The 26949-nt window shown below is 37.8% G+C and overlaps 1 protein-coding gene across 2 annotated transcripts in view; it reads right to left on the reverse strand.

Annotated features, from left to right (window-relative positions):
• CNTLN (centlein) overlaps nt 1-26949 on the reverse strand; it is a 196153-nt gene that overhangs the window by 158051 nt on the left and 11153 nt on the right. For both annotated transcript variants that reach the window (XM_030512317.1, XM_030512316.1), the window contains exons 2-3: nt 17011-17099; nt 3588-3672 (exon numbers count right to left, since the gene is read on the reverse strand). In XM_030512317.1, the coding sequence (XP_030368177.1) occupies nt 3588-3672; nt 17011-17099 (174 nt within the window). The remainder of the gene's footprint in view (nt 1-3587; nt 3673-17010; nt 17100-26949) is intronic.

Below are 26949 nucleotides of genomic sequence, written 5' to 3' on the forward strand. Positions count from 1 at the left end.
CCTAATTAATTAACAATGTTACAGGAAAGGTTTATTGCTACTTTTACACATGTTTAATCTCATCTTCTAAAGAAAACAGGTGAGAATATTTTAATTTATCTATTGTACGAACGGCAGAAGACTGAGTTCCCTCTTTCCACATTATCCTCTAAATTAATTGTTTAAATTCTAAATTTTTAATGCATTTTTCCAAAAACCTCACCTGATACCAAAAAAAAAAAAAAAAAAAGCACCAGTGATCTACTTGAGACATATACAAATATTATAAATTAAATATACCAGATGGGAAATGTTTCCAAAGAAAAAGGAGAATGAAGAAAAAAATCTGCAGCAGTCAGCCTTCAAAAGAAAAATAATTAATATTGTAGGACAGTAAGTTATCTACTTAAAGGCAGCAGTTTGAAATTCTTTTTCTTGAAACACGCATAGAAATTAGGACACATAACTACTGACATAACTACTGAGAAAAGAGTTTTGAGCCACTATGTAAAACAAAAACTACAGTAATAAGATCGATATAGCAATCCAGCCACCAACCTCAACGGAGTAAGATTTTTACCACACAGCATTTAGAATAAATAGGTGTATGTCAGATAAGGCACAGCTGTAACTATCAAGACCAAAAGTTACCTACCAACTACAAAGGCAACAATTTAAAAAAAATGCAATAAAGGGAAAAATACAATGGAAAACTCCAGCAAAACTAATTTAGGTCTCAGTAATAACTACATGCATCTCACCTAGGGTGTGGAGAATATGCTTTCCTACTTAGAGGAATTTTAAAAGGGCTGTTAAGCATGTCAGGACAAAGTCTAATCAGAATACAAGAGATGAAAGATTATTGCAGTTTCTCCTTCTAGGGTTCTGTTGTTTCTGGTTGCAACATTAACTTACATACATGTCAAATTATGAGATACGCCATTTATTTGCCCTTTTCTCCTTACCCATCGTGGATTCAATCGGCTACTCATGGCCACTTAGAAATTCCTAGTAAATAAATGCCCTATGATAAATGAAATTTTTGCAACAGGTATCTCTGTACAAGGTGGGAAGGGGAAGGGAAAATCAACAGAAGAGATAACTGGATAAATCTTACCTTTCTAAACGTAACATATTGGTAGACTGCAATGCACAACTTTGAAGTCTTGCTGTCTATTCTTTACAGAAAAGAACTTTCATTTACATCACTGTCAAAACTCAGTTTTATAAGCAACCTATCTGCATGTTATCTACACAAACATCTTTATTTGCCCTTAGATGAACAAAGAAAGAACAATCCAGAAAAACAAAAATAAGCAAGAATGCTCCTTACTACATTGTTGTCTATGCTAGCTCCAGTTTTTGCTTACCAAACCACCAAAACCATTCAAAAAACTCAGAAATTTATCCTCCTCATTTCAATACTGTGGCATCCTGGCCAATGGATGAAGCAAGATCAGACTGACACCAGCCTCGTACACAGCTTTTATATATAGCACTGGCCATTGGCACTATTTGGTGCCTTTCACAACCTCCTCTTAGTCAATGATGCTCTAAGGGAAGCTATTTGAAAGGGCTGCATTAAAACATGCATTAAAGTTGCAATGATCACCAAAAAAAGCAGCTTCTGTCCTCCTCATCTATTAACTCTTCCCATCCTGTTGCCAAGCTCTCCTTTCCCGGCTGGCATTTTTCCTTGGTTCTAGTTATATTTTCAGCCTTTCTCCACTTCCAGATGGTCATTGCATCACACTATCAATTTCAGATTTCTGATCAATTTCAATTTCAGGTTCTGAAATTTACCTGAAACCACAGAGAGCAATCCCATGGAAACGCATGCTACAGGTTCAGAAGCTGCCATAACAGGCAGCTCTTCTTGAAAGCACATTATTGCACACAAATTCTTATGAACTTCTTACACAATTCTTTCAGCTAGGATAGGATAAAAATGCAGGAATAATCATGTATTGCTGGTTTATATTCGCTGGTTTTATTTTCACTCTGTACAACTACCTGAAAGGAGGAAGGAGCGACGAGGTGGCTGATCACCCAAGCAACAAGTGACAGGGCAAGCGGCAACGGCCCCAAGCTGCACCAGGGGCGGTTTAGACTGGATATTAGGAAAAATTACTCCACATAGAGGGTGATCATGTATCGCAACAGACTGCCCAGGGAATTGGTGGAATCACTGTCCTTGAAAGTGTTCAAAAACCATGTAGATGAGGCCCTTAATGACATGGTTTAGTGGTGGTCTTGGCAGTCCTTGGGTAATCGTTGGGCTTAATGATCTTAAAGGTCTTTTCCAACCTGGTTGATTCTATCATTCTATAAAAACGATGTGCATGCATGCCTCAGACACATTACAAATCACACCTACAGCTATGAGGACATGACAACACACAGAAACTCCAGCCACTGCTCTAATACAAAGTAAAAGGATGAATAACATCCTTTCAGTGATGTTTCTTGTCAGGCAAGAGGTGTATCTGGTTTATTTTGAACAGACCAGAATTAGGTAAGCTCTGGAAACCTCAGTTTACACCACTAGCTACACAACTTACCTCAATTCAAGCAAGACTTAGTAAAGGCCATCAGAAATGTGAGAAATTCACTAATGATTTGCATTATGGGGCAGAGCACGCCCTCTGCGAGTTTGCTGATGACACATAACTGGGAGAAGTGGACAGAGGGTAATGATGCCAGGCTGGAAAAATGGGCTGAAAGGAACCTGATGGAATTCAACTATGGAAAATGAAAAGTCCTGCGCCTGGGGAAGAACAACCCCATTTGAGATTTATGGAGAAAAGGAAGGCGCAATATTTATTGTTCTCTTCTGTTTCTTTCGTTAGTGTTGGATTTCCTAAGTGCTGTATTTCAAATATTATGAAGGGTTCAAGAGCTTTGATTACTTCTGAAATAATTATTTTTATTTTTATTTTTTAGGATATGTGCTCATATCTCCTCAACTTCACCAATGGCTTGGCCTAACACTTCAGAGGATTTGGTGTTGGTTTTTTTTTCACTGATACACAGCACTCGTTTTGAGTTAACAGTTCAATTGAGAATACACGTAAGACTTATGTATGACATTTTGGATTTGCCAGTATTATTTTACAGTTTATGCTAAGAGCTAACTTAATAGATATTGGTATAAGTTAGTAATACTAAAATAAATAGATGTATTTTAACTGTATTGCTTTTAGGATTCTACATGTTTAGTTCTCATTACTATAGTAATGTTTAATTTTTGCATGAGTCAGGGTGGCAAACCTTTCCAAACCATGGGCACATTACAAACCTAAACATAGTCAGAATTCATTGAGATTGAAATCCAAGTTTAGGTTTGTCTACTAGGCAAAATAAGGCAAGGAGTTGATTAAACTATTCAGAAAAAGTTTCCTCTAAAATCACAGGAACTTTTTAGGTGAAAGGTCAACCTTCTGAACAACTCAATAGTTTAATACTTTATCAGAAGGTTATCTTCTCTGAATCACCTGCAACTTTCACCTTAAGACACAACAGCAAACTATTTTCACATCTTAGGAAATATAAATGTGATGTCAATGACAGAAGTTTTCTTAACTGCTCTATTTAAACACAATACGAACCTCTTCTAGGGTTTCTATTTTGCTGTCTTTGGCTTGCAAAATCTCTAAAACCCTTCTGTCCTTGACTTCAGCTTTCTGTTTTTCTCTGGAAACAAACAAAAAAAATAGACACTTTATTAGTCATAATTTGCAGTTAATCATTCGAATTTTTCATGTCCTGATAATGAATGTCATTTTAAAGCACAGAAAATTAAATTATCTGAAGCTGACAGGCCTTGCAGAATTAATCAGGGAGCATATGGCAAGTGACAGCAAATTACATCTGTAAACAGCTAACACAACTTTGTTCAAAAAGAACAGACGCAAGAGATCTTAAAATACATTTTTAAGCAGCTGAAATTATTTATTGTATTCTTTCCCAAATGCAGGAAGTGTATTTGCCCATAGACTTATCAAAATTCTTTTTTTCCTTCTAGGCAATATAGAGCTACTAAGCTGCTTGGCTTTGTGAAGTCCTTCTCTCAGCTATGTAGCATTTCAATGTCTGAAACAACATTTACAAACATCATAGATAACTATTTTACTATTTTCAAGATGAATAGCACCTATAACTTTTTTTTTTTGGGGGGGGGGGTGGGGTTAAGACAGCTCAGAAGCTTGGTAATGGGGATGAGTAGAATATCTCTATATGGTTAACAAGTGCAAGGCTATATATAATCATCTCTGCAACACTTCATAGAAAGCCAGCTCATGAGTCATTAACACTTTGTTTAACAAAGCACCTCGTCTCATTCCTATCCTATTTCTTGACTGAGTTTTAAATGTTGATGCCCTTACTGGCTTCTGTTTTTTGCAGAAAGAAAACAAATGTTGTGATAGTAAAGCTACACAGAGATCCTTAGCACAAGACAGCTAAGTTTCTATCACATATCTCTGAAAAAAGGTCTGAGAAACACATATTCCCTAAAAATAGCCAAATACTTCAGGCATCCCCAGCATCACAGGCGACAAGCAGAAAACTCATTCAGATTATCCCCGCCCTCACAGCACAGATAAACTAACATCATGGCTGGAAATAACTCACCCCTGGAAGCCAGAGAATCCTACTTGCACAACTTTAACTCTACTAAAATAGGAATGTTCCAGAGACGAGAGGGAATGCAAGAGTGGTACCTATAACTCTGTAAATCTGACCAAAAGCAGATGAGAATGTCCAGCTGTGCACAAAAGGCTTCATCTGCTGAAGCACTTTGTAACAGTGACTAATGAGGACAGTAGGTATACGGACAATTACTTTTCTCCACTATTATGTATTACTGCACATTCTACTGCTATCAGTGTTTTTAAAGGCTAAACTACACTGCCCCCATAGGCCATTCAATAACATGTTTTTTTAAATAAAGTTCTATGACTGCTAAAGTATCTAGTCTTATCTTGAGTAAGTAAAGAATTAAATAAAAATGGTAAGGAATTTACAGCAAGGTTTTTGGTAACTAAGGTCTCAAGGCATCATAACTCTAAGTAGTGCTCTCCTACTGCAAATACAGCAGCACTGATGTGTTGTAGCATTTGAAGAAAATTAAGAAAAACCTAGATGTAAAGATATATATTTAAATTATATTTAGCTAGCAGAAATAAAAATATATGGAAACTTAAGCAGCTATAGGGCATTAAAAAAAAAAAAAAATCTTCTTCCATAAAGAACATCATTCAGGAGCTGTAACGAACAGAGACAAATGAAACCATGAATATTCAACAAGTATTCCAAAAGACATTTCAAGTCTGAAAGGAATTTAACATTTTAACTGAAACAGAAACTTAACATAAGAGTGCACATTGGATCCTGACCTCAAAGCATCTGATCACCTGCAACCAAAAGCATCAAGGAATGTCACAATACGTTGCTAGGAAGACACGAGCAATGAAATACATAGTACAGCCAGTTTTTCATAGTTTCTCTTTGAACATCTACTAAAAACTGAACTAAGTAGACTGCAATTACAGAGATTCATGCAAATATGGAGTTATCTGATGTATTCCAAAGGTTACACTGCGATGTCCTTTGAAAAAAAACTAAAGACAAAAAAGGGAGCACAAGAGAGATAACAAACAGGTTTCATAACACATAACAGTTAAGGAAACTGACCCACCCTGCTTATAAGGCATAATGAGTTTACAGAAATCCCATTCTTAGGTTTAAAAAATGGTAAAAGACTTGCTAATAAGCTTATAAAACTTAGTAAAAGGTATTAAGAAGCTTTAAAAATTAGAAGTTAGTATGGAAAAATGTCTGTAAATAGACTGTTTGTATAATACTTATCACAGAAGTTTGTCCATCTTCCTGAAACATGCTGTTCATGACAGGTACCGTACATTACTCCAGAACTTAAACAAAAGAAGCTCCAGTATAAAAATACCAATGCTTCCTCATACTTAATTACTTTGCTGTGGGGTCCTTACTGGCTATCAACAATTACCCTTTTTCAAAGATAAATGTTGAGGCACACAAACCCCAAATATTTTGGGAATGTATCTCTCTCCCACAAGTACATTACATCATAATCTATCTGAGGAAATAATAGACATATTAATCTTTGTCTAAACTGTAAATATCGTAACACTCCAAATTTCCTCAGGTCTTAATTACATCTAGACAATTTGAGATCATAAGATTAGAGACTTGCATAACAACTTTATCCAAAATTTTAAGAGCTTCAGAAAACAAAAAGGAAAGCAGGTATCTACTACAAAGTACTTAGAATAGTAATCTGTAGACACAGAAAAAATACACACACACAAGCTCCACAAACCACTGAATACCATTGCCTTCAGTCCTCAAAAGCATCCTGACCTTAACCACTAGCTGTCCTATCCATTCTTTGTTCGCACAGTGATGTATTTCCCACTCCATTTTAAGTCAGCTGTTTTATGTTATATTTCTACTTAAACCATTGCTCTAACTGCTCATTCTGTATCTACCACCCACAATATACCACTGCCTTCCCAACTCTTCTAATCACTATCTCCTCTCACAAAGTCAGCCTTTTTTTAAAACAAGACCCAGTTAAACACAAATACTCAATCATTAACTAGCCTCTCAACTCAGCTATGCAATCATGACTTGAAAATTCATTAAACTTGTTTTCTAATGCATTAACTGATCTGAAAACCTGATGGGTAAGGTAGATTTCCCAAAGCAAAGCTCAAGAGAACCCTACCATTCGGAGTATGTGTATAGTTCTGGTATCCTCAACATAAGAAGGACAAGGAGCTGTTGGAGCAAGTCCAGAGGAGGCCATGAAGATGATAAGGGGGCTGGAGCACCTCCCGTATGAAGACAGGCTGAGAAAGTTGGGGCTCTTCAGCCTGGAGAAGAGAGGGCCGCATGGAGACCTCAGAGCAGCCTTCCAATACCTGTAAGAGCCCTACAAGGATGCCAGAGAGGGACTCTTTATTAGGGACTGTAGTGGTAGGACAAGGAGTAATGGGTTCAAACTTAAACAGGGGAAGTTTAGGTTAGATATAAGGAAGAAGTTCTTTACTGTGAGGGTGGTGAGGCACTGGAATGGGTTGCCCAAAGAAGTGGCGACTGCTCCATCCCTGACAGTGTTCAAGGCCAGGTTGGACAGAGCCTTGGGTGACATGGTCTAGTGTGAGGTGTCCCTGCCCATGGCAGGGGGATTTGGAACAAGATGATCTTAAGGTCCTTTCCAGCCCTAACCACTCTATGATTCTATGATTCTACAGTTATGGTGGGGTTTTTTTAGTTTGGTTTTATTTATTTATTCATTTGTTTTAAAAGAGAGAACGGGAAGAAACTGAATAAACCAGCCAAGAATCAAGCAAAAGGGCAAACTGCTCTGGAGAACTGAAAAATAGTATGCACAGCTACTTCTGGTGTATTACTGGTAGTCAAGAATTTATGGAGCCCTGTGACTTTAGGACCAGGCAGCACAAAAGAAGCCAGAAGAATAAAGCCTCAGACTACAGAGAAGAAACAGATCTTTGTTAAAGCAAAAAATGTGCCTGTAACACAGGCACATTGTAGCCAATGGTTCTAAGTGCATTTCTAATTAAATGCAGTATTTTCCCTGTTTATCTGATGCTCAGTCAAACAGTCCTTTAAACAAAGCTGTCAAGGAACAAAGTTTACAAATACAGCTCTATCATCATCATAATGAGGGGGAAAAGTTTAGAGTAAATTCAAGAGGCTTAGGCTTTCTGGGGGTTTTCTTTCACTCTCTAGAAAGCACATGCTGTAGTAATGCCCCCCAAAAGAGCTCCACCAGTTACCACTGAGAGATAAATGTAAAATCCTAATTATCACAACTCACACACACACACACACTGAAACCTCAAATGGAACATTATCAGCAGCTTCTCCTGGTGGCATAGGATGGCTTCCAATGCTCATTACAGGACCGTTCCCCACAGACACTCAAGGTAGTATGACTGACTGGAACTTATATATCATATTTGGATCTGCTGTTGCACCTTAAAATGAGACTTGGTAAGAACTACAGCAAACACCTTCTCCTTTTTAGAAGGGTAATAAATATTAAGAAAAATCTTCAACTGAATTTCTTAAATGAGCTGTTACGTATTTACAATATATTTTAAAAAATCCACTAGAATACGGGGGGAAAAAAATCAGGCACTATCAAGAAGCTGATGATGATCAATGACTGAGACAAACTCCTGTTTAGCTAATTAGAACCACTTATGAGCAATAATGATGTGACCTAAGAATATTTGCAGACTTCCTTAGGATGAAAAATGGAGTGAAGAGAGGCTGTCAATTTGTACAAGTTTAAAGCTCCAATCAGTTTTCCCATGAGTACTACCTATTTTAAATGTTTAACACAGATGTATTTAGCTATTACATAAGATTATCGAGATCCAGCTTCCCACAAAAATGAAGCAAGAAAATATTCTTAAACTTAACACTTTTCCTATATATGATTTTTTTTTCCTGTGTTATGCTATACTCTACACAACAGGACAGGATAATATTTTTGAGGTTTGGTACATTTTAATGGCTTGTCAAAAATTAAACATTAGACTATGAGGAACCATTAAACTATAAATAAGGTACTTAAAGATGTTACAAACCAGAAGTTCATAGAAGTTTATAAAACATTTTTTTGCTAAAAATGTTCAGCAAAAGCAGTCTGGGAATAGAGGCATCCTATCACAGGTTTCAATCAGCCAAATTAACCATTTGTAAAGAAAAAGTAATTCAGAGGTTTATATACTTATGTCATTTTTACATTAATTAAATGAAAATAATTTTAACTAATAAACTGAATTTGCTGTTTACATGTTTCATGGAATATGTCCGTTCAGTTTTACAAATAGGAGGATTTTTAAAAAAGTAAAAAAGAAAAAAAAAAGCATCTACCAATTTGGCTTTAAATACAAAGTTAAGATTACACTGCAAACTTTGGGCTGTATAATAAAAGAACAAAGGCTATATTTCAATAGCATACCTATATTTTGGTATACAACTAAAAATTAACTGCTTCTAGAAATACTATTAATTTTGAAAGGTCCTTCTTTTAATCTAAGGGGCTGCAGAACTAGAAAGGGTACAAAATATCAGCTTGTGTTATGCAGCATTCAATTTGATTATCATCTCTCCTGGCTTCTAACTATTTCACAGACAGACTTACACACAAGTGCATACAACGTTGGTATTAAATAGGTAATGAATCAGCCATGTGCAAAGAGAAGTTGTAGAGCACAGACTGTCAATTTTACTGTAAAAATGGCACCAATATTGTAATGTACTGTGTACAGCCACATCCCTGTGGTTGCACAGTCTGTGGTTAGCAGAAACAAAGCCTATGCCTCAATCTTCCAACTAGAAACCTTACCGTGTTTCTGTGTACCTATTAAGAAGAGAATAAAAAATAGAGCTAAACAGTTTTCATTTAATAGTGAGTTTACTTTCACCTCAGATTCTAGAAGATCTTTATATTTAATGATGAATTCTAATTGATGCACATTATAATTTTTTTTCCTTTAATATTTACAAACAGTACTTTAAGATTTAGACAGCATGGAGTAAAAAAGAATTTAAATTGATAACACACATTTTTCAGTTTTTTTCTATAGAAAACCGCTGCATACACTTACATTTGTTTCTTTATAAAAATAATTTAGGACCTAATTAAAGAAAAATTGTAATATTAAATTATTTCCTTTGTAAATTATTTATAGAGCTAATTCTATCTTCCTTGGTATGTATCAAAATGGAAAAGCATCATTACAGAAACGTAATTTTTCTTGCATCTCTAACTTGATTGAATTCATCACACAATTTAAGGCCTCTTATCTTAAACAATGTATATAAAATACTAAATATATTTTTACACTAGAGTTGTAAAGATAATAGTGACATTTTTCCCTAATAATTTTGCAAACGTTTTTCATCTAAAACACACAAGTCTCTTACAGTGTTCAAAATATCCGCACTTCAGAACAGACTGCTTTAACATCTGCACATCACCAGGGTTTCCCCCAAGGATTTTTAAATGATGCCTGCCTGTGCTGAATAAAGTGCTAACTTGCACCTTGCATTTCAAACTGTGTCCTGAGCAGCTATCCAGTTGGTACAACACCAGCTGAATTCCCAGAGGCCACTGTTCAATCAGGCTTGACTGCAATTATCATGTCAATATTTTGTGCTCCGATATGCAGATATGCACACATGCAAGCTGCATAATACCTTCTTCTCCATGGAATGTTGACTTATGTTCAATGTTCTGAGAATTTTTAATGAAACAGGATATTAAACTTTCATCAACTGTAGAAAATCACAATTATTTGACCTTAGATAGAAAGGTTGTACTCTTATGCTCTATTATTCTGTCCACTTTATTGAGTGATAATAACTAGGGAGTCCACTTTATTTTAAACTCAGGTGACAAAATGGGAATGGCCTTTTAAAATGCGTTAGATATTTTTTACTTCCTCATTCTCTTGCCATTCTATTTCCTGTTAATTTGCACAAGAATAAAGCTGTGAGTGGTTTAAGAAAGTTTCTGCAAGCTGTCATCCCTTCAAAAGATGCAAGATAAAGTTTTTTAAATATTTTTCAATTAACATCAGCAACCTATATTGATCATTCATACAGCACACTCTTTTACACAAGAAGTACTTGTCGTTTTCAGTACATTTGCATACTGTGAGTCAGTGAGGAACTTATGTCAACCTGTTTAATGTTTCTTCCACAATTTGCTATTCACAGGATGCAGCAAACCACAATGTAAGTTCCTGCGATTACCTTTCCAAAAACTCTTTGGTTATTTCTGATCACTTGCTCTTCAACCACTTTTTCACCCACGTGTACACCTATGGAGATGTAACTCCCCAGGAAGAAGAAGAACAAAACTCTCTCTTAACCATTGGCACTAACATTCAGGTTGCCACTGTTTCTTAGAGTGGCCTGAAATGATCTGTTCTTGCTCTTTGCTAAGACTTGCAAGACAAAGCACACTTAGAATTTAGGTGTGGAATAACATTTATATAAGGCAAGCTTGCCAAATGTAACTATCTGCAAGGACATCACCTACTGTAATACAATCCCCACTTACATCTACCGAGTGTGGTATCACTGCCACAGTTTGATCATTAATGAATCCTGCTACATCTCCCTTCAAGAAGAAAGGGAAGGAGTCAGCTAGAAGCCCTAGAGGAAAATTAAGAGTCAGTTGACCCGTTAACATTCCATGTATTGTAAGAGAAAAGTCTTAAAGAAGAGCTCTCAAGGTTTACAAAAATATTTCAAAACCTGTGATACACTCACCTGAACCCCAACTCTATCTGAGTTTACACATGCATTTATTTACCTGTAAAAGGTACTTTCTAATGCTATTTTTTCAGCTCATCATCAAAAACAAAAACAAAAAACAAAAAAACCCAAAAAAACCCAAAAAAAAAAAAACCCCAAAAAAACTGTTCCAAAAGGCAGTGAACTAGAAATAGCATGCTTTTTATATAATACTGAGATCAATAGTATTTAAAGTAGCTGCAAAGTATACTAACATGAGTAGTACTTTTACAGTGGCTTGTTTGAAAATACCTGGAGGCTTTTACATATCCCAAAGGCATTTCTCATTTGCACAGTAAAGATAATTTTTTGTTTATATCTGAATATTAAAATGGGAATATAGTTACAGTTATCCAGCAAGAACTGCAAAGCCTGCTGAAAAGTAAAATATCATTGATGTATTACAGGAATCAACAGCATGGCCATAAAACGGTACTAGCTACATCTTTACAATTTTAGGGCAGGCGAACTTCTATTTTGGGACCATGAAAGCACTTTAAAATAGCAAACAAATAATGGAAACCTACTATTAATTTCCCCTTATTTTCCCCAAATTATGCCTTCTACATTTGCCTGGTTTATTTGAGAAAAAGATATTCATAAGGAATTGTCTAATGCTACAAATATAAATTTCCTGACTGTATGGCTAGTACTGCCTACACAATTTCTCCTAATATGTATTTCCTCTTTTTTTTTCATCGCACATCCATGGTGTACAAGGTTGTAAATGAACATTTTGTCCTTTCACACCAGCACCTTTTCATTGCTGTCACTGTTATCTCCTGAAGAAAGTCTGGCTGTTGTTTTCATCGATTTAAAGACTGAAATCCACTGGACACTATTGTTTGGTTCATGATACGTATGATCTACAATACACATGACTACGCTTAGATTCTATCTGTTTCCATTAGGTAGCTGGCTTCTGATCTCAGGAAGTCTGTAACAAAGACATGGTGGGCACTGAAGGTTTCTCGGAATTCTCTATGGAATTCTTGGTGGAAAGAACACCCTGAAAAATGAAGCTATGCAAGCCTTGGTGATATCCACATCGCAAACAGAAACAACAAAATGCTTAAATCCATTTCATTCTGTTTGTATCTACCTCAAAATTTCCTAGTAAGCCAGGGCAAGATGGAAAATGTTACCAATTTGGATACAACTGAGTCAATGTTGTTCCTAATATAGATAAGACAAAAAAAAAGTCTCTAAGACTTTAGCTGGTTTTTATCACACTTCAGTGTAAATTTTCAGTTTTTAACTCTTGTCTGATACAACCAAGTAAAATACAGAAAAATAGGTTGTGACCACCACAGATTTCTTAAGTGAATGCTTCAGGAATCATTTTGCTTATAACTCGTACTTGGCAATCCCATCTCTTCACCCTCTAAATACACCTATTTTTCCTAGATTAATAAAGCCAGAAAATCACTTGTCCTGTAGTTTTCTGGACAGCAGCAGTGCTAGGTAGCAGATTCCCTGGAAATCTACTCAATGTATTGAAACTGAGATAAACTGACACTACAGTTTATTTATAGTTTATTTACAGTTTTTTATCTTTATAAATAAAAAACAAACAAACAAACAAACAAAAAAACCCACCCTGCTATAAGGTAAGCAACAAGACAAAAACTTTTCTGAAAGGATGAGAATGTGAATAGGTACAGTCACAAAACAGAAGCTACTAAGGAAAAGATTATGGAAAGTTATAGCTGGAAAAGTTAGGAGAGAAAATATGGGCCTGTAATTTGGTTGTTCAGAAGATTCACAGGTAAATCTGGGCTAGAAAGAGGCAACTAGACCGTTCTCAGGCAAAAGAGATGAAGCTACATCAATTAAAGAGAAAAATACATGTGTCAAGTCAAAGCAACCCCAGAGTTCAAAGTCATGATTTATAATAAAACTCCTATATACTGAATGGATTTTAGCCAAACCTATTCCAGGATTCTCTGGTGTAATGATAACATCTAAAAAGATGCTGTAGAAGCAATTTGTTTCTTTCATTATGCCACAACTCTGAGAAGCATGGGAGAAATATGATATAGATGTGTAGCCTTGAGTTCACAAGAGGTGTTCTAAAGCATTAGCGCTCTTCTGAAAGAAGACAGCGCATGAAAAACTAGACATGCACCTTATGAGAAGTATGTTGTCGCACACACTGTCACATAACAGTACCAATCACCAATCTACACAAAGTGCAAAGCACATACAGAATACACCTTTACCTTCATATATAATAGGCCATTATTATACATCATATTTCTGTAGCACGTCTTTTGATAGGCTGAAGATAACATTAAAAGGGTTTCACAAACATTTTCTACCACTGTAAAAACATTCAGCTCATTATCATGCTTGCAGGCATCAAGGTGGTATCCAAGAGCCCCATGTTCTTTGTATCAATTAGGATAATGCACACACAATACCAATTTCTGTTCTAAATAAAGCTTAAAATAATTTAAAGCAAGGGATAACTACCAAGCATAAAAATATTCCTAGACAGGAAGAAGAATAAACAAAGATGACAGACTGTATCTTACAAAGGCATACAATTCAGAAACTCCAAATAATTAATTTTATTCATCATTATTTAAATGCATACTTTCTAACATCTCTATGCTTCAATTTGTCCTAATATCCTGATTATTTTTTATATGCAACACAAATAAAAAATGTTAATGAGCCTGAACACCTCTGTTTCTACCCTATTAAGCTTCATGTGAAAGAGCAAAAATTTTCCATGTTGTTCAGCTATCTATAAAACATGGTTAAGGCAAACCAATTCTTCCAAGTTTTTAACACAGTTGTGCTTATATACTTGTAATGTATGTTTACATAAACTAAATATTATACTATTTTAAGCAGTTCCTGCATTTTTTCTGTTTGAAGAAGAAAAATCAATACTATAAATGTCCTCATGAAATTATGATCAAATTTTATCATTAAACAAGTCAGCAAGAATGTGTATTTCAACATAAATGAGGGATGCTGTTAATCCGTTCTTATGTCTCCCTTGTATACTAAAATTACTTCCCAAATCACAACATGCAAGAAACGTGAAAGTAGTACACTGTCCTAACAGACAAGTTACTTCTCTCTGCAGGTCAGTGTCCCATTACAGAACCAGAAGTTACTTAACATCATCACTGGTGAACACATGTGAACTCCCAGGCAACAGTGATCCTAAAACAAGCTGCATGTGTTTATACCTTCAAGTTCTTCCCCTGGAAGCATTTTATGCTTTATGCAGAAGATGGGACAACACTACAGTGAATCCACTCCCAGCTGAAGAATTTAACGCTTAATGATTCCAGAAGTGGAAGAACGTTTACTGATCAAGACCAGAAAGGAAAGATGTGAACAAAGACGTCCACAAACAAAACATGCCTTCCAAGATCAAAGCACTGAACAGGAAGCCAAAGGAGCCTCCTGGCTCTATGACAAGCTTCTCAAGTAATGTTGAGAAGCCATTTAAAGAAGTTAAAGTCCATATAAAAAAAAACCAAAAAAAAAAACCCAACCAAAAACCAACAACAAACAAACAAACAAATTGTCGTTTGTTTTTTTTTAGGGAACTCATGGCACCCTGAGAGACAGAACAGACAAATCTTTTGACCATAAGGCAATCAAGTGTTTGAATTCTGACAGTTACATTACCAACTCATTCCCATTCTCCTACTCTCTGGCCCTCAAAAATTCTGAATTTGTAAATGTTAGCATTCTAATCAATCACATACCGTGATTATTACCTAAAATTTACAGCAATCAGATGATAGTATGTAAGTACGTTGAGGAAATCATCATTAATATCCTCAGAGGAGTAATAATTTAACTGCATAGTCATCTCTTCTGTTACCATGTCTTAGCCTTTCAGTTCCTTAAGAATACAAATAAACATCATTTATATAAGTAATTGCTATCCAACATTTATGACACCAAAAAATGTCATTTACCTCCTCTTGCTCTTTCAGTAGAAAAACATAATATGCAGTACATTTATAATTTTCAAGAAGGGGAAGGTGGAAGACCCGGGGAACTACAGACCAGTCAGTCTCACCTCTGTGCCTGGCAAAATCTTGGAACAGTTTCTCCTGGAAAACATGCTAAGGCACATGAAAAACAATGAGGTGGTTGGTGACAGCCAACATGGCTTCACTAAGGGGAAATCCTGCCTGACCAATTTGGTGGCCTTCTATGATGGAGCCACGGAACTGATGGACAGCGGCAGAGCAGTTGATGTCATCTACCTGGACTTGTGCAAAGCATTCGACACTGTCCCACATGACATCCTTGTCTCTAAATTGGAGAGACATCAATTTGATAGATGGACCACTCGGTGGATAAAGAACTGGCTCGATGGCCGCACACAAAGAGTTGTGGTAAATGGCTCGATGTCCAGTTGGAAACCTGTAACGAGTGGTGTCCCTCAGGGATCGGTGTTGGGACCGGTCCTGTTCAACATCTTTGTCGGTGACATGGACAGTGGGATTGAGTGCGCCCTCAGCAAGTTTGCCGATGACACCAAGCTGTGTGGTTCGGTTGATACGCTGGAGGGAAGGGATGCCATCCAGAGGGACCTTGACACGCTTGTGAGGTGGGCCGATGCCAACCTTATGAAGTTTAACCAAGCCAAGTGCAAGGTCCTACACCTGGGTCGGGGCAACCCCAGCACTACAGGCTGGGCAGAGAAGAGATTCAGAGCAGCCCTGCAGAAAAGGACTTGGGAGTGTTGGTTGACGAAAAGCTTAACATGAGCCGGCAGTGTGCACTTGCAGCCCAGAAAGCCAACCGTATCCTGGGCTGCATCAAAAGAAGCGTGACCAGCAGGTTGAAGGAGGTGATCCTGCCCCTCTACTCTGCTCTTGTGAGACCTCACTTGGAGTACTGCGTACAGTTCTGGTGTCCTCAACATAAAAAGGACACGGAGCTGTTGGAGCGAGTCCAGAGGAGGGCCACGAGGATGATAAGAGGGCTGGAGCACCTCCCATATGAAGACAGGCTGAGAAAGTTGGGGCTGTTCAGCCTGGAGAAGAGAAGGCTGCGTGGTGACCTCATAGCAGCCTTCCAGTATCTGAAGGGGGTCTACAAGGATGCTGGGGAGGGACTCTTCCTTAGGGACTGTAGTGGTAGGACAAGGGGTAATGGGTTCAAACTTCAACAGAGGAAGTTTAGATTAGATATAAGGAAGAAGTTCTTTACAGTGAGGGTGGTGAAGCACTGGAATGGGTTGCCCAGGGAGGTTGTGGATGCTCCATCCCTGGCGGTGTTCAAGGCCAGGTTGGACAGAGCCTTGAGCCACATGGTTTAGGGCAAGGTGTCCCTGCCCATGGCAGGGGGGTTGGAACTAGATGATCTTAAGGTCCTTTCCAACCCTTACGATTCTATGATTCTATGATTCTAATTTAAAAATTTAATTCAACTGCAGCACAGCAACCACAGTGAGAACGTATTTTGAAGTATACTTCAACTTACACCAAAAAATGGAAACTTGGAACATATTCTAGATACTCCTGACAAAATTTAACAATGAAATTTTTGTAACACATTTTTTAAATCCTACATAGTTCTCAATTAAAAAAGATAAATGTTATCAGCAGGGAGGGGCGTTGTTTGCTTTTGGGTTTAGTATCACGTTAAATCAATGAGACTCACCTTTCCACCACCAAGCTCACAGCTTGAGTAAGATCTGGACTTGACACTTGTAGATGTTTCCACAAAGACCACACAAATTCTTTATCAGCCTTAGAAACAGGAAAAGAAGACAAAAATACGTTAAATGTACGTTACACCTTTTATAGGCAAAAGTTATACTGTGTATATTCAAAAGACAATTACAAAAAAAACTATTCTAGTGAGAATTCCCCACAAATTACTCACTGTCCCGTGAATAAAAAACATGGCAAACAGTTCACTTCAATAAACAACTTTAATCATTCAGAATTTTGAAGGAAGAGAAAGACCTTCAATGAAAAGAGTATGCAAAGTGACAGAAGGCAGCAGAAATCACCATTATTCAAACAAGGCTGCCTTTTGCTGTATCAATTAGTAGTACTTCTAGCAGCAGAACACAATTTCTATTAATAAACACTGAGCCTGGAATATGTGCTTCAACATTATATTACAAACTAAAACCATATACTGTGATGATTATATAAAAATATTGCGGGGGAGGGGGGAAAAGGGGTTGAAATCAGATGAGGACAAGAACAAGAAGAAAGCATATGTACATAAACCATGGACTGGACTTAAGACCAAACCTGCTAAAAACAGCCTAACATAAACTTAGATATTAATAAGCCAAAACCACCATATTGGTAGCTAGGTCTATTCAACAGGAAAAATCACAGGAGTGCAGCTTTTAGTAGCTTTTGATTGTTAAAGATAAATAGAATTTGCGTGAGGACAATACATGACCTAAATGGAAAACCAACACTATTATAGCTATCCATTTCCCCGTTTCCTTCTTCTCCCAAGCTTCTGGAACCTAATCTATTAAGATATCACAGGGATCATTAGTTAACCAAAACCCCACTAAAATCCTCTAAACAAACAACACAGTATCTCGTCTCTGCACAACTCTTCATCCTAATAATTAAATGAAACAGAAGAACTGAGTTCCTAACTTCACCTCTGCTGTTTGGTTTTTTCATAGGTTTGCCACTTCATTTATTCTTCTTTTCTTGATTCCTCATTTTTCAAGAATAACAGATTGCATCTTTGGTCACAGTACATCTAAGACACAAAACAGCTCAACAACACTACAGTCTGACAGATCTCACAAGAGTCAGTAAAGACCACACACTGTATGATCAGAGTAAATCTCAGGAGTAGAAATTGCTTTTCATATTTTTGCTATCTTTGCTTTTCATTTGCTCCCAATCAGTTTTGCCTTTCAGAAAGCAGACTTGAACTGTACAAGCAATACCAGTTCCAGTGCATAACAATCACTGCATCTTAATGTTTCTCTTTCTTCAGAAGACAACAACTATCTTCAATATGAAATCAAAAGAGCTCTCTAATGAGAGCTCAAGATTTCTCTAGCTTCTCTCAAGATTTATCAGTGTACTGAGTCTAAATTATTTTATAAAGATTAAAACCACAATAGAACACTGAATTATGGATTTAACAAACTTTAACAATGATTGTAGAAGAAATAGGAGAGATGGTTGTACCTATTTTCTCCATGATTTATGAGGAAAGCCTCAGAGTGTGGGTTTTTTTTAAAGTTCTGCTGTGTCTTTCATTCAAATTTAGAAATGCGCATTTTGAATTTTAAAATTGCATATGGAAGCAAGGTAATGCTGAACAAGCATCCTGAACACACGGAAACATATGAAAAACGCTGAGCAAATGAGAATAGAGGCATTTTATGTGTGTTGGTTTAAAAAATATCTTCCTCTTTCAACTACTGCAATTTAGAGTTTACGCTATTTATATTTTTAAATGCCATCACCTTTTTCAACCAATCAAGGAAGAAAACTTTATGGAGATTTAATGCCCTATCAAAGTACTGCTGTAAACCCAGAAAAATCTACCTGCCTACTGTAAGAATGCACAAAACTAACAAATCCAACTAGCTTTCTGATTGTGTTAGAAAGTAAATAAAAGCAAGGCTCTGGCCACAGAGATCTTATAATTCAAGACCATTATCAGCTTATGCAAACCTGGACTGCAGCAGAGCTTGTCTTTCATAAAAACAGAGAAATTGCATCTAACTGCCTTTGTAGGATGCACACAATTTTTATAGCATTGACAGTGAGACTTAATTTTTTGTATTTCCAAACAAAAACAAACAATTAACAAAAAGCTTTGTATAAAAAGAAATGGAGAACATGTTGTTCTTTAAGCACCCTTGAAAAGAAAATAATCTTTCTCTAACAAATTCTGTTATCAGTAGAAGGACACTTTTCAAAACCAAAAGTGACCCTGCTGTGTGCAAGCAAACAGATAGTACCCTATGGTGCATGACTACATTCACTTTTTAAAGAAAGGTAATAACAGAACTAAGCCATACATCATATAAATAAGAACTCAAATGATCTCATATCAGTATCCAAGTCTTTATTCAGTAGAAGTGCTAAAAATAGGTTCATTTTCACCTATGAATTAAGTTAAAGGACAAAAAGTAAGCATCATATTAACTAGGTTATGCCGTTCAGGCCAAAAATATGGCTATTCACTTTTTTTTTCCTTTTAATTTGTAAATTACAACCTCTCATTATGTGCTGTCACCTTATGCCACTTAATATCCTGGACTTTATATATCTAGATTGAAAGACTATAAAAAGTGCGCACTTATGTGTCCTCAAAAGAGCCACCATCTCCTGAAAAAACCTTACTATGCCACCTGAAAAGTCACAATGTACACACATTGTGAACCAGACGTTACCTGATCCTTCACAGGTGTAAACAGAATGAAAAATATAACTGTTTTTCAAATTTTGGAAAAACTGATGCAGGCTTCCAACAAGCATTAGGATCTATGCAGAACATGGATTCTAATTATTTTTAACATCTCGAATTATCTTGCATTTATGCTGGGAGCCCAGCAAAGAAAAAACACAAAGCTAAACAAAACCTCACTAAATAATAGCAATGGGAATGTGATTTCTTCCCAATTATTTAGAAAGGCAGCAAATCAGCTGTTCTTATACCCTAAATGACACCACTTTGAGTGTAAGGAAAACTTTAAACCATACTGGTGGAATAAACCACTATATCTAACAAATTACATGTAACTAATTTCAAAATAATTTTAATTCAAATAGCTAATCAGAATATGGAATGCAAAATGGAACTGATAATAGTGCTTGAATATTTTTTATATCTTTAATAAACAATTCACTGTGTATTTTTACATTAAGCTACTTAAAATCACTAACAAATTATTCTAATGGCCATGCAGTCATTACAGCTCAGAGAATTCCAAATATAATGCTGTCAACAGTATTTCACTTGCAAAAGCTCAAAAATCTTGAGACAATTAAAGTTTCTGATGCTGATTTATGAGCTCACTAGTTTTGATCCGTTCAGTTTTGTTGGACAGTTTAAAGATTTGGATTTGCTTACCATCATGCTTCCTTACCTTTTTCTTTTACTGTCCTCCATACAAGACCATATAAGTAGCTGTTGGATTTTCTGCTTACTTATTTATTTATTAGAAAAGCTGAGACACTTGGGCCCTCCTGTAATTTTTGCTGAGTATGCACCATTGCCGAGTATTGAGTCTCTGACAATCTTGTTTCTACCTAAACTTTGCCAAGTCTCACAGAAATTGACCTTGTGATAATACATAAAATATGAAGTTTCAATGAACGTTGGTCTTCCTAACGAGAACACACTCAGGCACAACAGATCTCTTTGAAGTGAATAAGCAGTTCAGATTAACCTCAAAGCACCTATTCCACAGACTACTTTCGAAGTTGTTCAAGGAAGAGTAAAATCAACTCCAAGCTGTACTCATGTCAGTGAAATTGCCACTTCTTACGTAACTAAGTTCTGCAACATTTCTGTCTGTACTGAAAGAGCAGCAGATGAAGTAGGAACGAAAAAGCTATCCTAACTTGCAAATTAAAAAAGCTTGCTTGCTATAAGGAATATTGAACGTCAACAGTGTGCACTAAATAAATTTCCAAGAAACAGTTAAACAGAACAGACTAAGTAGTTTCCATTAAAAAAAAAAAAAAAAAAAAAGGAAAGAGAAACACACAACACACTCCCCATTCCCAAGTCATCTGGAAAAGAGTGAAAAATCATTGGAATTTCCAGAACTGCAAAACAACGCTATTTCAATAAATTCTGTTTATTTTTTGTGATGGCAGGAACTGGTATTCAAAGTTACTATTGCAGCCTGTGAATTAGCACACACAGGACTATAAAGCAGTATTGTAATTGTATCAACAGATATTCTAATCTACATCGACAAAATACCTTTCATTACATATTTGTATTTCTGTAAATGCACACAAAACAAAACAGTGTTCTCCCAAAGTGGACTTCTGCCCAAAGAGTAACGACACAAATTAATCTTCAAATACATGTCACCAGCAAATTAAAAAAAAAAAAAAAAAAAAAGACACATCATCTGCAGTTAGAAATCTATGAACTCCATCACATAAAAAGAACGTTTACATGGAGCATGGAGCTGTACAAATTTTCTCTTTATAACAATAAAACATTAGTAAGACATTAGTCAATGAATGGTAAGTTACCATAAAATGAGACCTTATGCTCTTTAAAATGCCAAATATTTTAATAGCTAAAACTGTTTCATCTAAATCTATAACTAATTACGCATTCCATATGTCAGAATTAGTATTAGCCAGAAATTATTACAGTTTTAAAATGAAAAGAAGTTTAAACAGCCTTTTTAAGCTCTTGGCTCAATTAATGGACTTGGTAAGGCTGTTCCCCAAATGGTCTTGGGAGCCAAACAATTTCTCTCAAAAAAGGGCTGCTTAGACTGTCTGAAGTTGGCACAGAAAAACGCTGCAGCTGTCAAGGCCTGGAATGTATCAATCTTCAGCATACCCAAGGAAGATCCAGCCTACTCAAGTGTACGTTAGCAGCTCAAGAGGTCAGCAAGAGCGTACCCTGAACAGCTGAGAACTTACATATATGAGAGGCAGAATATAGATGTCATTTGAAAGTTAGTGAAAATTACTCACTAAAACTAAGATTATTCACAACACGTTCAATGAAAAAGATCAAGTCTGCACACCAGAACTGAAGAATCATGAAATAAAAACTAGTGCACTACGTATCCTCTGAAAAGGGGAATTTTCCCTCAGCCTACAGTGAAAGTAATTATAGTTCATCATCATACTCGAAACATACAGAAACGAAAAGTACCTTAGGCCTTGAATGTGTTCTTTACAAAGCAAATTGGATTTTTCTTACTGATTTTTAACAGCAGCAAGCTCAGAAGCAGAGACAATAAGATGAGCCACTGCCTAAGGCTGTATGTCATGACTAGCTACAGCAAAAGTATTTGCTTGCAAATGAAGTTGTGAATTTATTAAACATTACTGTAAGTCACAACACAAAGAATCCCTGTGGCTTATAAGTAAAGAAAGACAAATATTCTTACTTAAATTAATTTACTTTACTTTGGAAAAGAAATTGAAGCATAAATACCACTCTGGATATTTGGTATCAAGAGTAGGTAAAACTGTATCAACATTGCATACAATTATTTCACAGAATCATAGCATACCAGGTTGGAAGGGGACCTCTAGGATGAGGAAAATCTTTATTGTGAGGGTGTCTGAGCATTGGAATAGGTTGCCCAGTGAGGTTGTGGAGTTTCCTTCCCCGGAGATACTCAAAAGCCATCTGGACACAATCCGGAGTTATGTGCTCTAGGTCACCTTCCTTGGGCAGGGAGGTTGGACTACATGACCCCAGTGGTCCCTTTCAGCCTCAATCATCTGGTGATTCTGTCATCACCTGGTCCAACCTTTCTTGGCAAAAGCACAGTCTAGACAAGACGGCTCAGCCAAACCTTAAGTGTGTCCAACACTGGGGAATCTACTTCCCTGGGGAGGTTATTCGAATGGCTGATGTCTCTGTGAAAAATTTTCCCCATGTCCAGTTGAAATCTCTCCGCAGTAACTTGTACCCATTACCCCTTGTCTTTTCCATGCAACTCCTTTTTTTTTAAAAAGTCTCCGTCTCCTTTGTAGCCACACTGGAACATGGTGATAAGGTCTTCCCTGAGCTTGCTTTCTCTAGGCTGAAGAAATCCAGGTCTCTCAGCCTTTCCTTATACGCAGGCTTCCCAGTCCTGTGATCATCTTTATGGCCCTTCTTTGGACCCTCTCCCACCTGCCCACATCTTTTCTGTATAGTGGGGACCAAAACCGAACACAGTATTCTAGGTGTGGCCTGACAAGTGCTGAATAGAGTGGGATAATGACATCTTTATCCCTTGCTGATGTAGCCCAGCATCCTGTTGGCCTGCTTTGCACAGCAGCACAGGGATCACTCATGTTAAGCTTGTTGCCCACAAGGATCCCCAGTTCCCTTTCCACAGAGCTGCTCCCCAGGCTGTGCTGCACCCCTGAATTATGTTTTCATAGAGCTCTTTATTAAGACCTGACAAGGTCCAACATTGTCCTTGTTGACAAGGTTCTTGTCATCCCTCTCTTCCAGCCTATCCAGGTCTTTATGCGGGGTGGCTCTCCCTTCCAAAGTGTCCACCTCCCCACCCAGGTTGGCATCATCGGCAAACTTTGTCAGGGTACAGTTGCCTTTTCAGCACTGTTCATGGCTAATTAAGAGCCGGGCAATCTTTTCCTTGTCTCTGCTTGTTATTAACATACCTCTAGAACCCTTTCTTGTAGTTTTGACATCTGTGGACAATTTTGACATATGTCATATTATCATAGAATAGTTTGTGTTGGAAAGGACCTTAGGATCATTTCGTTCCAAGCCCCCTGCCATGGGCAGGGACACCTCACGCTAGACCATGTTGCCCAAGGCTATGTCCAACCTGGCCTTGAACACTGCCAGGGATGGTGCATTTTACTTCTTGGGCAACCTGTTCCAGTGCCTCACCACCCTCACAGTAAAGAACTTCTTCCTTATATCTAACCTAAACTTTCTCTGTTTAAGTTTGAACCCGTTACCCCTTGTCCTATCGCTACAGCCCCTGATGAAGAGTCCCTCTCCAGTATCCCTGTATGTCCCCTCACACGTAAGCTTCCCACAGAATCACTCCCAGCTGAGCTCCAAGCAAGCGGAAATTTGCTCTTCTGAAATCTAAAACCTGTGTCTTAGTACCAGCCTTCACTATGCTCAGCATGATCCCAAACTCCAATATTGTGATGACTGCAGCCAAGACCACCGCTTAACAAGATACTAAAAAGCAGGTTTTCTCAGTTTGTTAAAAGCAAGTCCTGCAATGTTTCATTCCTGGTTTGCACATCAAACATTTGTATGAGGAAGCAGTCCTCTGCACATGCCAGGAACCTGATGGATGACATGAACTGCTGTATTGTTCTTCCAGCAAATGCCTGGGTGTTCTTGAAGTCACCCACAAGAATCAGGTCCTGTTGACCTAGAACTTGCTTTAGCAACCCTAATATTGCTTCAGTGGCCTTATCATCTTGGTTTGGAGGTTGGTAGCAGATGGCTACTATAAGATCCCCCTTGGAGATGGCCCGTCTGATCACAGAATCATAGAATACAATCACAGAATAGCTTGGGTTGGAAGGAATCTTCAAGCACCATTATCCTGGTTTTAGTTGAGATAAAGTTGATTTTCCTCTTAGTAGTTGGTGCAGTGCTGTGTTTTGGCTTTACTCTGAGAACAGTGCTGGTAACACACTGATGTTTTAGCTTACCCTGATCAAAGACTTTTCAGTCTCTCATGCTCCTCCAGTGAGGAGGGGCACAAGAAGCTGGGAGGAAGCAGAGACAGGAAACCTGGTCCAAACTACCCAAAGGAATCTTCCATACCACAGCACGTCACGCCCAGTGTATAAACTGGGGAGAGTCACCCAAAAGGCCCAGATCACTGCTCAGGTCAGGCTGGGTATCGGTTGGTGGGTGGTGAGCAATTGTATTCTGCATCACTGGTGTTTATTGTTTGGGGTTTTTTCCCTCCTTTCCCCTTCTTAGCTTTATATTCTCTCCCCTCCTTATTTCCCTCATCATTATTATTAGTAGTAGTATTATATTGTACTTTTATTTTAGTTATTAAACTGTTCTTATCTCAACCATGGGTTGTACATACTTTCGACTCTCCTCTGCATCCCACACTGGAAGGTGGGGAAAGGAGGGATGCAGGGTACTTCATTATCGGCTGGGTTTAAATCACAGCTGTTACCTCGTCCAACCCCCTGCAATGAGCAGGGACATCTTCAACTAGATCAGGTTGCCCAGAACCACATCGAGCCCGGCCTTGAAATGTCTCCAGGGATGGGGCATCCACCACCTCTCTGGGCAACCTGTGCCAGTATTTTACCACCCTCATTGTGAAAAATTTCTTCCCTACAAACAGCCTGAATTTCCCTTCTTTTAGTTTAAAACCACCACCTGTCACAACAGGATCTATGAAAAATTTTGTTCCTATTTTTCTTACAAGCAATAAGGTCTCTGTGGAGTCTTCTCTTTTCCAGGCTGAACAACCCCAACTCTCTAAGCCTTTCCTCATAGGAGAGGTGCTCCAGCCCTCTGACCATTTTTGCGGCTCTCCTCTGGACCCTTTCCAACAGATCCATGTCTTTCGTGTGCTGAGAACTCCAGAATTGAACACAGTACTCCACAGCTGGGGTCTCACCAGAGCAGAACAGAAGGGTAGAATCACCTCCCTTGACCTGCTGGCCACGCTCCTTTGGATGCAGCAGAAAATGCAATTGGCCTTCTGGGCTGCAAGCTCACACTACCGGCTCATGGCCAACCTTTCACCCACCAGTACCGCCAAGTCCTTCTCCTCAGGGGTACTCTCAATCCCTTCATCCCCCAGCACTGCTACCAGGGGTTGCCCTGAGCCAGATGCAGGACCTTTCACTTGGTCATGTGAAACCTCATGAAGTTCTCATGGGCCCACTTCTTGAGCCAGGCCAAGTCCTTCTGGATGGCATCCTGTCTCTCAGGCATGTCACCTGCAAACTTGCTGATGGTGCACTCCATCCCACTACATCATCGATGAAGACAGTAAACAGTTCTGGTCCCAGTATGAACCCCTGAGGGACACCACTTGTCACTGGTATCCATCCATCCATTGACCACTATTTTCTGGATTTGACCATCCAGGCAATTCCTCATCCACTGAACAGTCCAGCCATCAAATCCATCTCTCTCCAATTTAGAGAGAAGGATGTTGTGGGGAACTGTGTCAAAGACATAATCTTGACCAGAGGCATTCAATAGGTCTTCCATAATCGCTGTTAATTGACTTCTGTATATTCAAGATTTTCCTTAACATAAAGCAAAACTCCTCCTTCATGCCTGTCTTTAAAGAACAGGCTACTACCATCCACCATAATCATGTGAGCTTTCCCACCATGTTTCAGTTATTCCTGAATCATAACCTTCTGACTGTGTGTGGAGCTCCAGTTCCTCCTGTTTGTTCTCCAAGCTGCGTGCATTGGTATACAAACACTTGAGGTGGTTGGTCTTCTGGTTCTCTTCTTGGCAGGCAACTAAGGAACATTTGTCATTGCTCTGGCTGGACTGGCTTATGCCCTAGTTGGTTGCAATGGCTTAAACACTGCCACTGTGGACCCCATCCCTGAGTCCTTCCTTTATCTGTCTAATGGAAATTTAAAATTTACCTCAACATAGAATGTTTTGAGGAAAATTAGCTGGTATTCTTTTAAAGTAATGACACTGAATTGCTACGGAGAGTTTTTTTAAATTAGCAGTAAGACGAGTGTCAAAAGCATAAGCAGTATCTCTTTTTTTGCTCACAGGAACTATACATTATTGACAGTTTGGGTACTAACTTTACAGGTGTGTTTAATATTTGTTTGTGTCTGTCATGCACTGGTGTTGAGAACAAGATTGAACTGAAAAAACTCCTCTTTTAGTGTAAATTCGTACATCAGAATCTCAGGTCATTTTGAGACCTACAGTCTGAAATAA

This window comes from Strigops habroptila, chromosome Z (genome assembly GCF_004027225.2).
Source record: "Strigops habroptila isolate Jane chromosome Z, bStrHab1.2.pri, whole genome shotgun sequence".
In the NCBI taxonomy this organism is placed as follows: Eukaryota; Metazoa; Chordata; class Aves; order Psittaciformes; family Psittacidae; genus Strigops; species Strigops habroptila.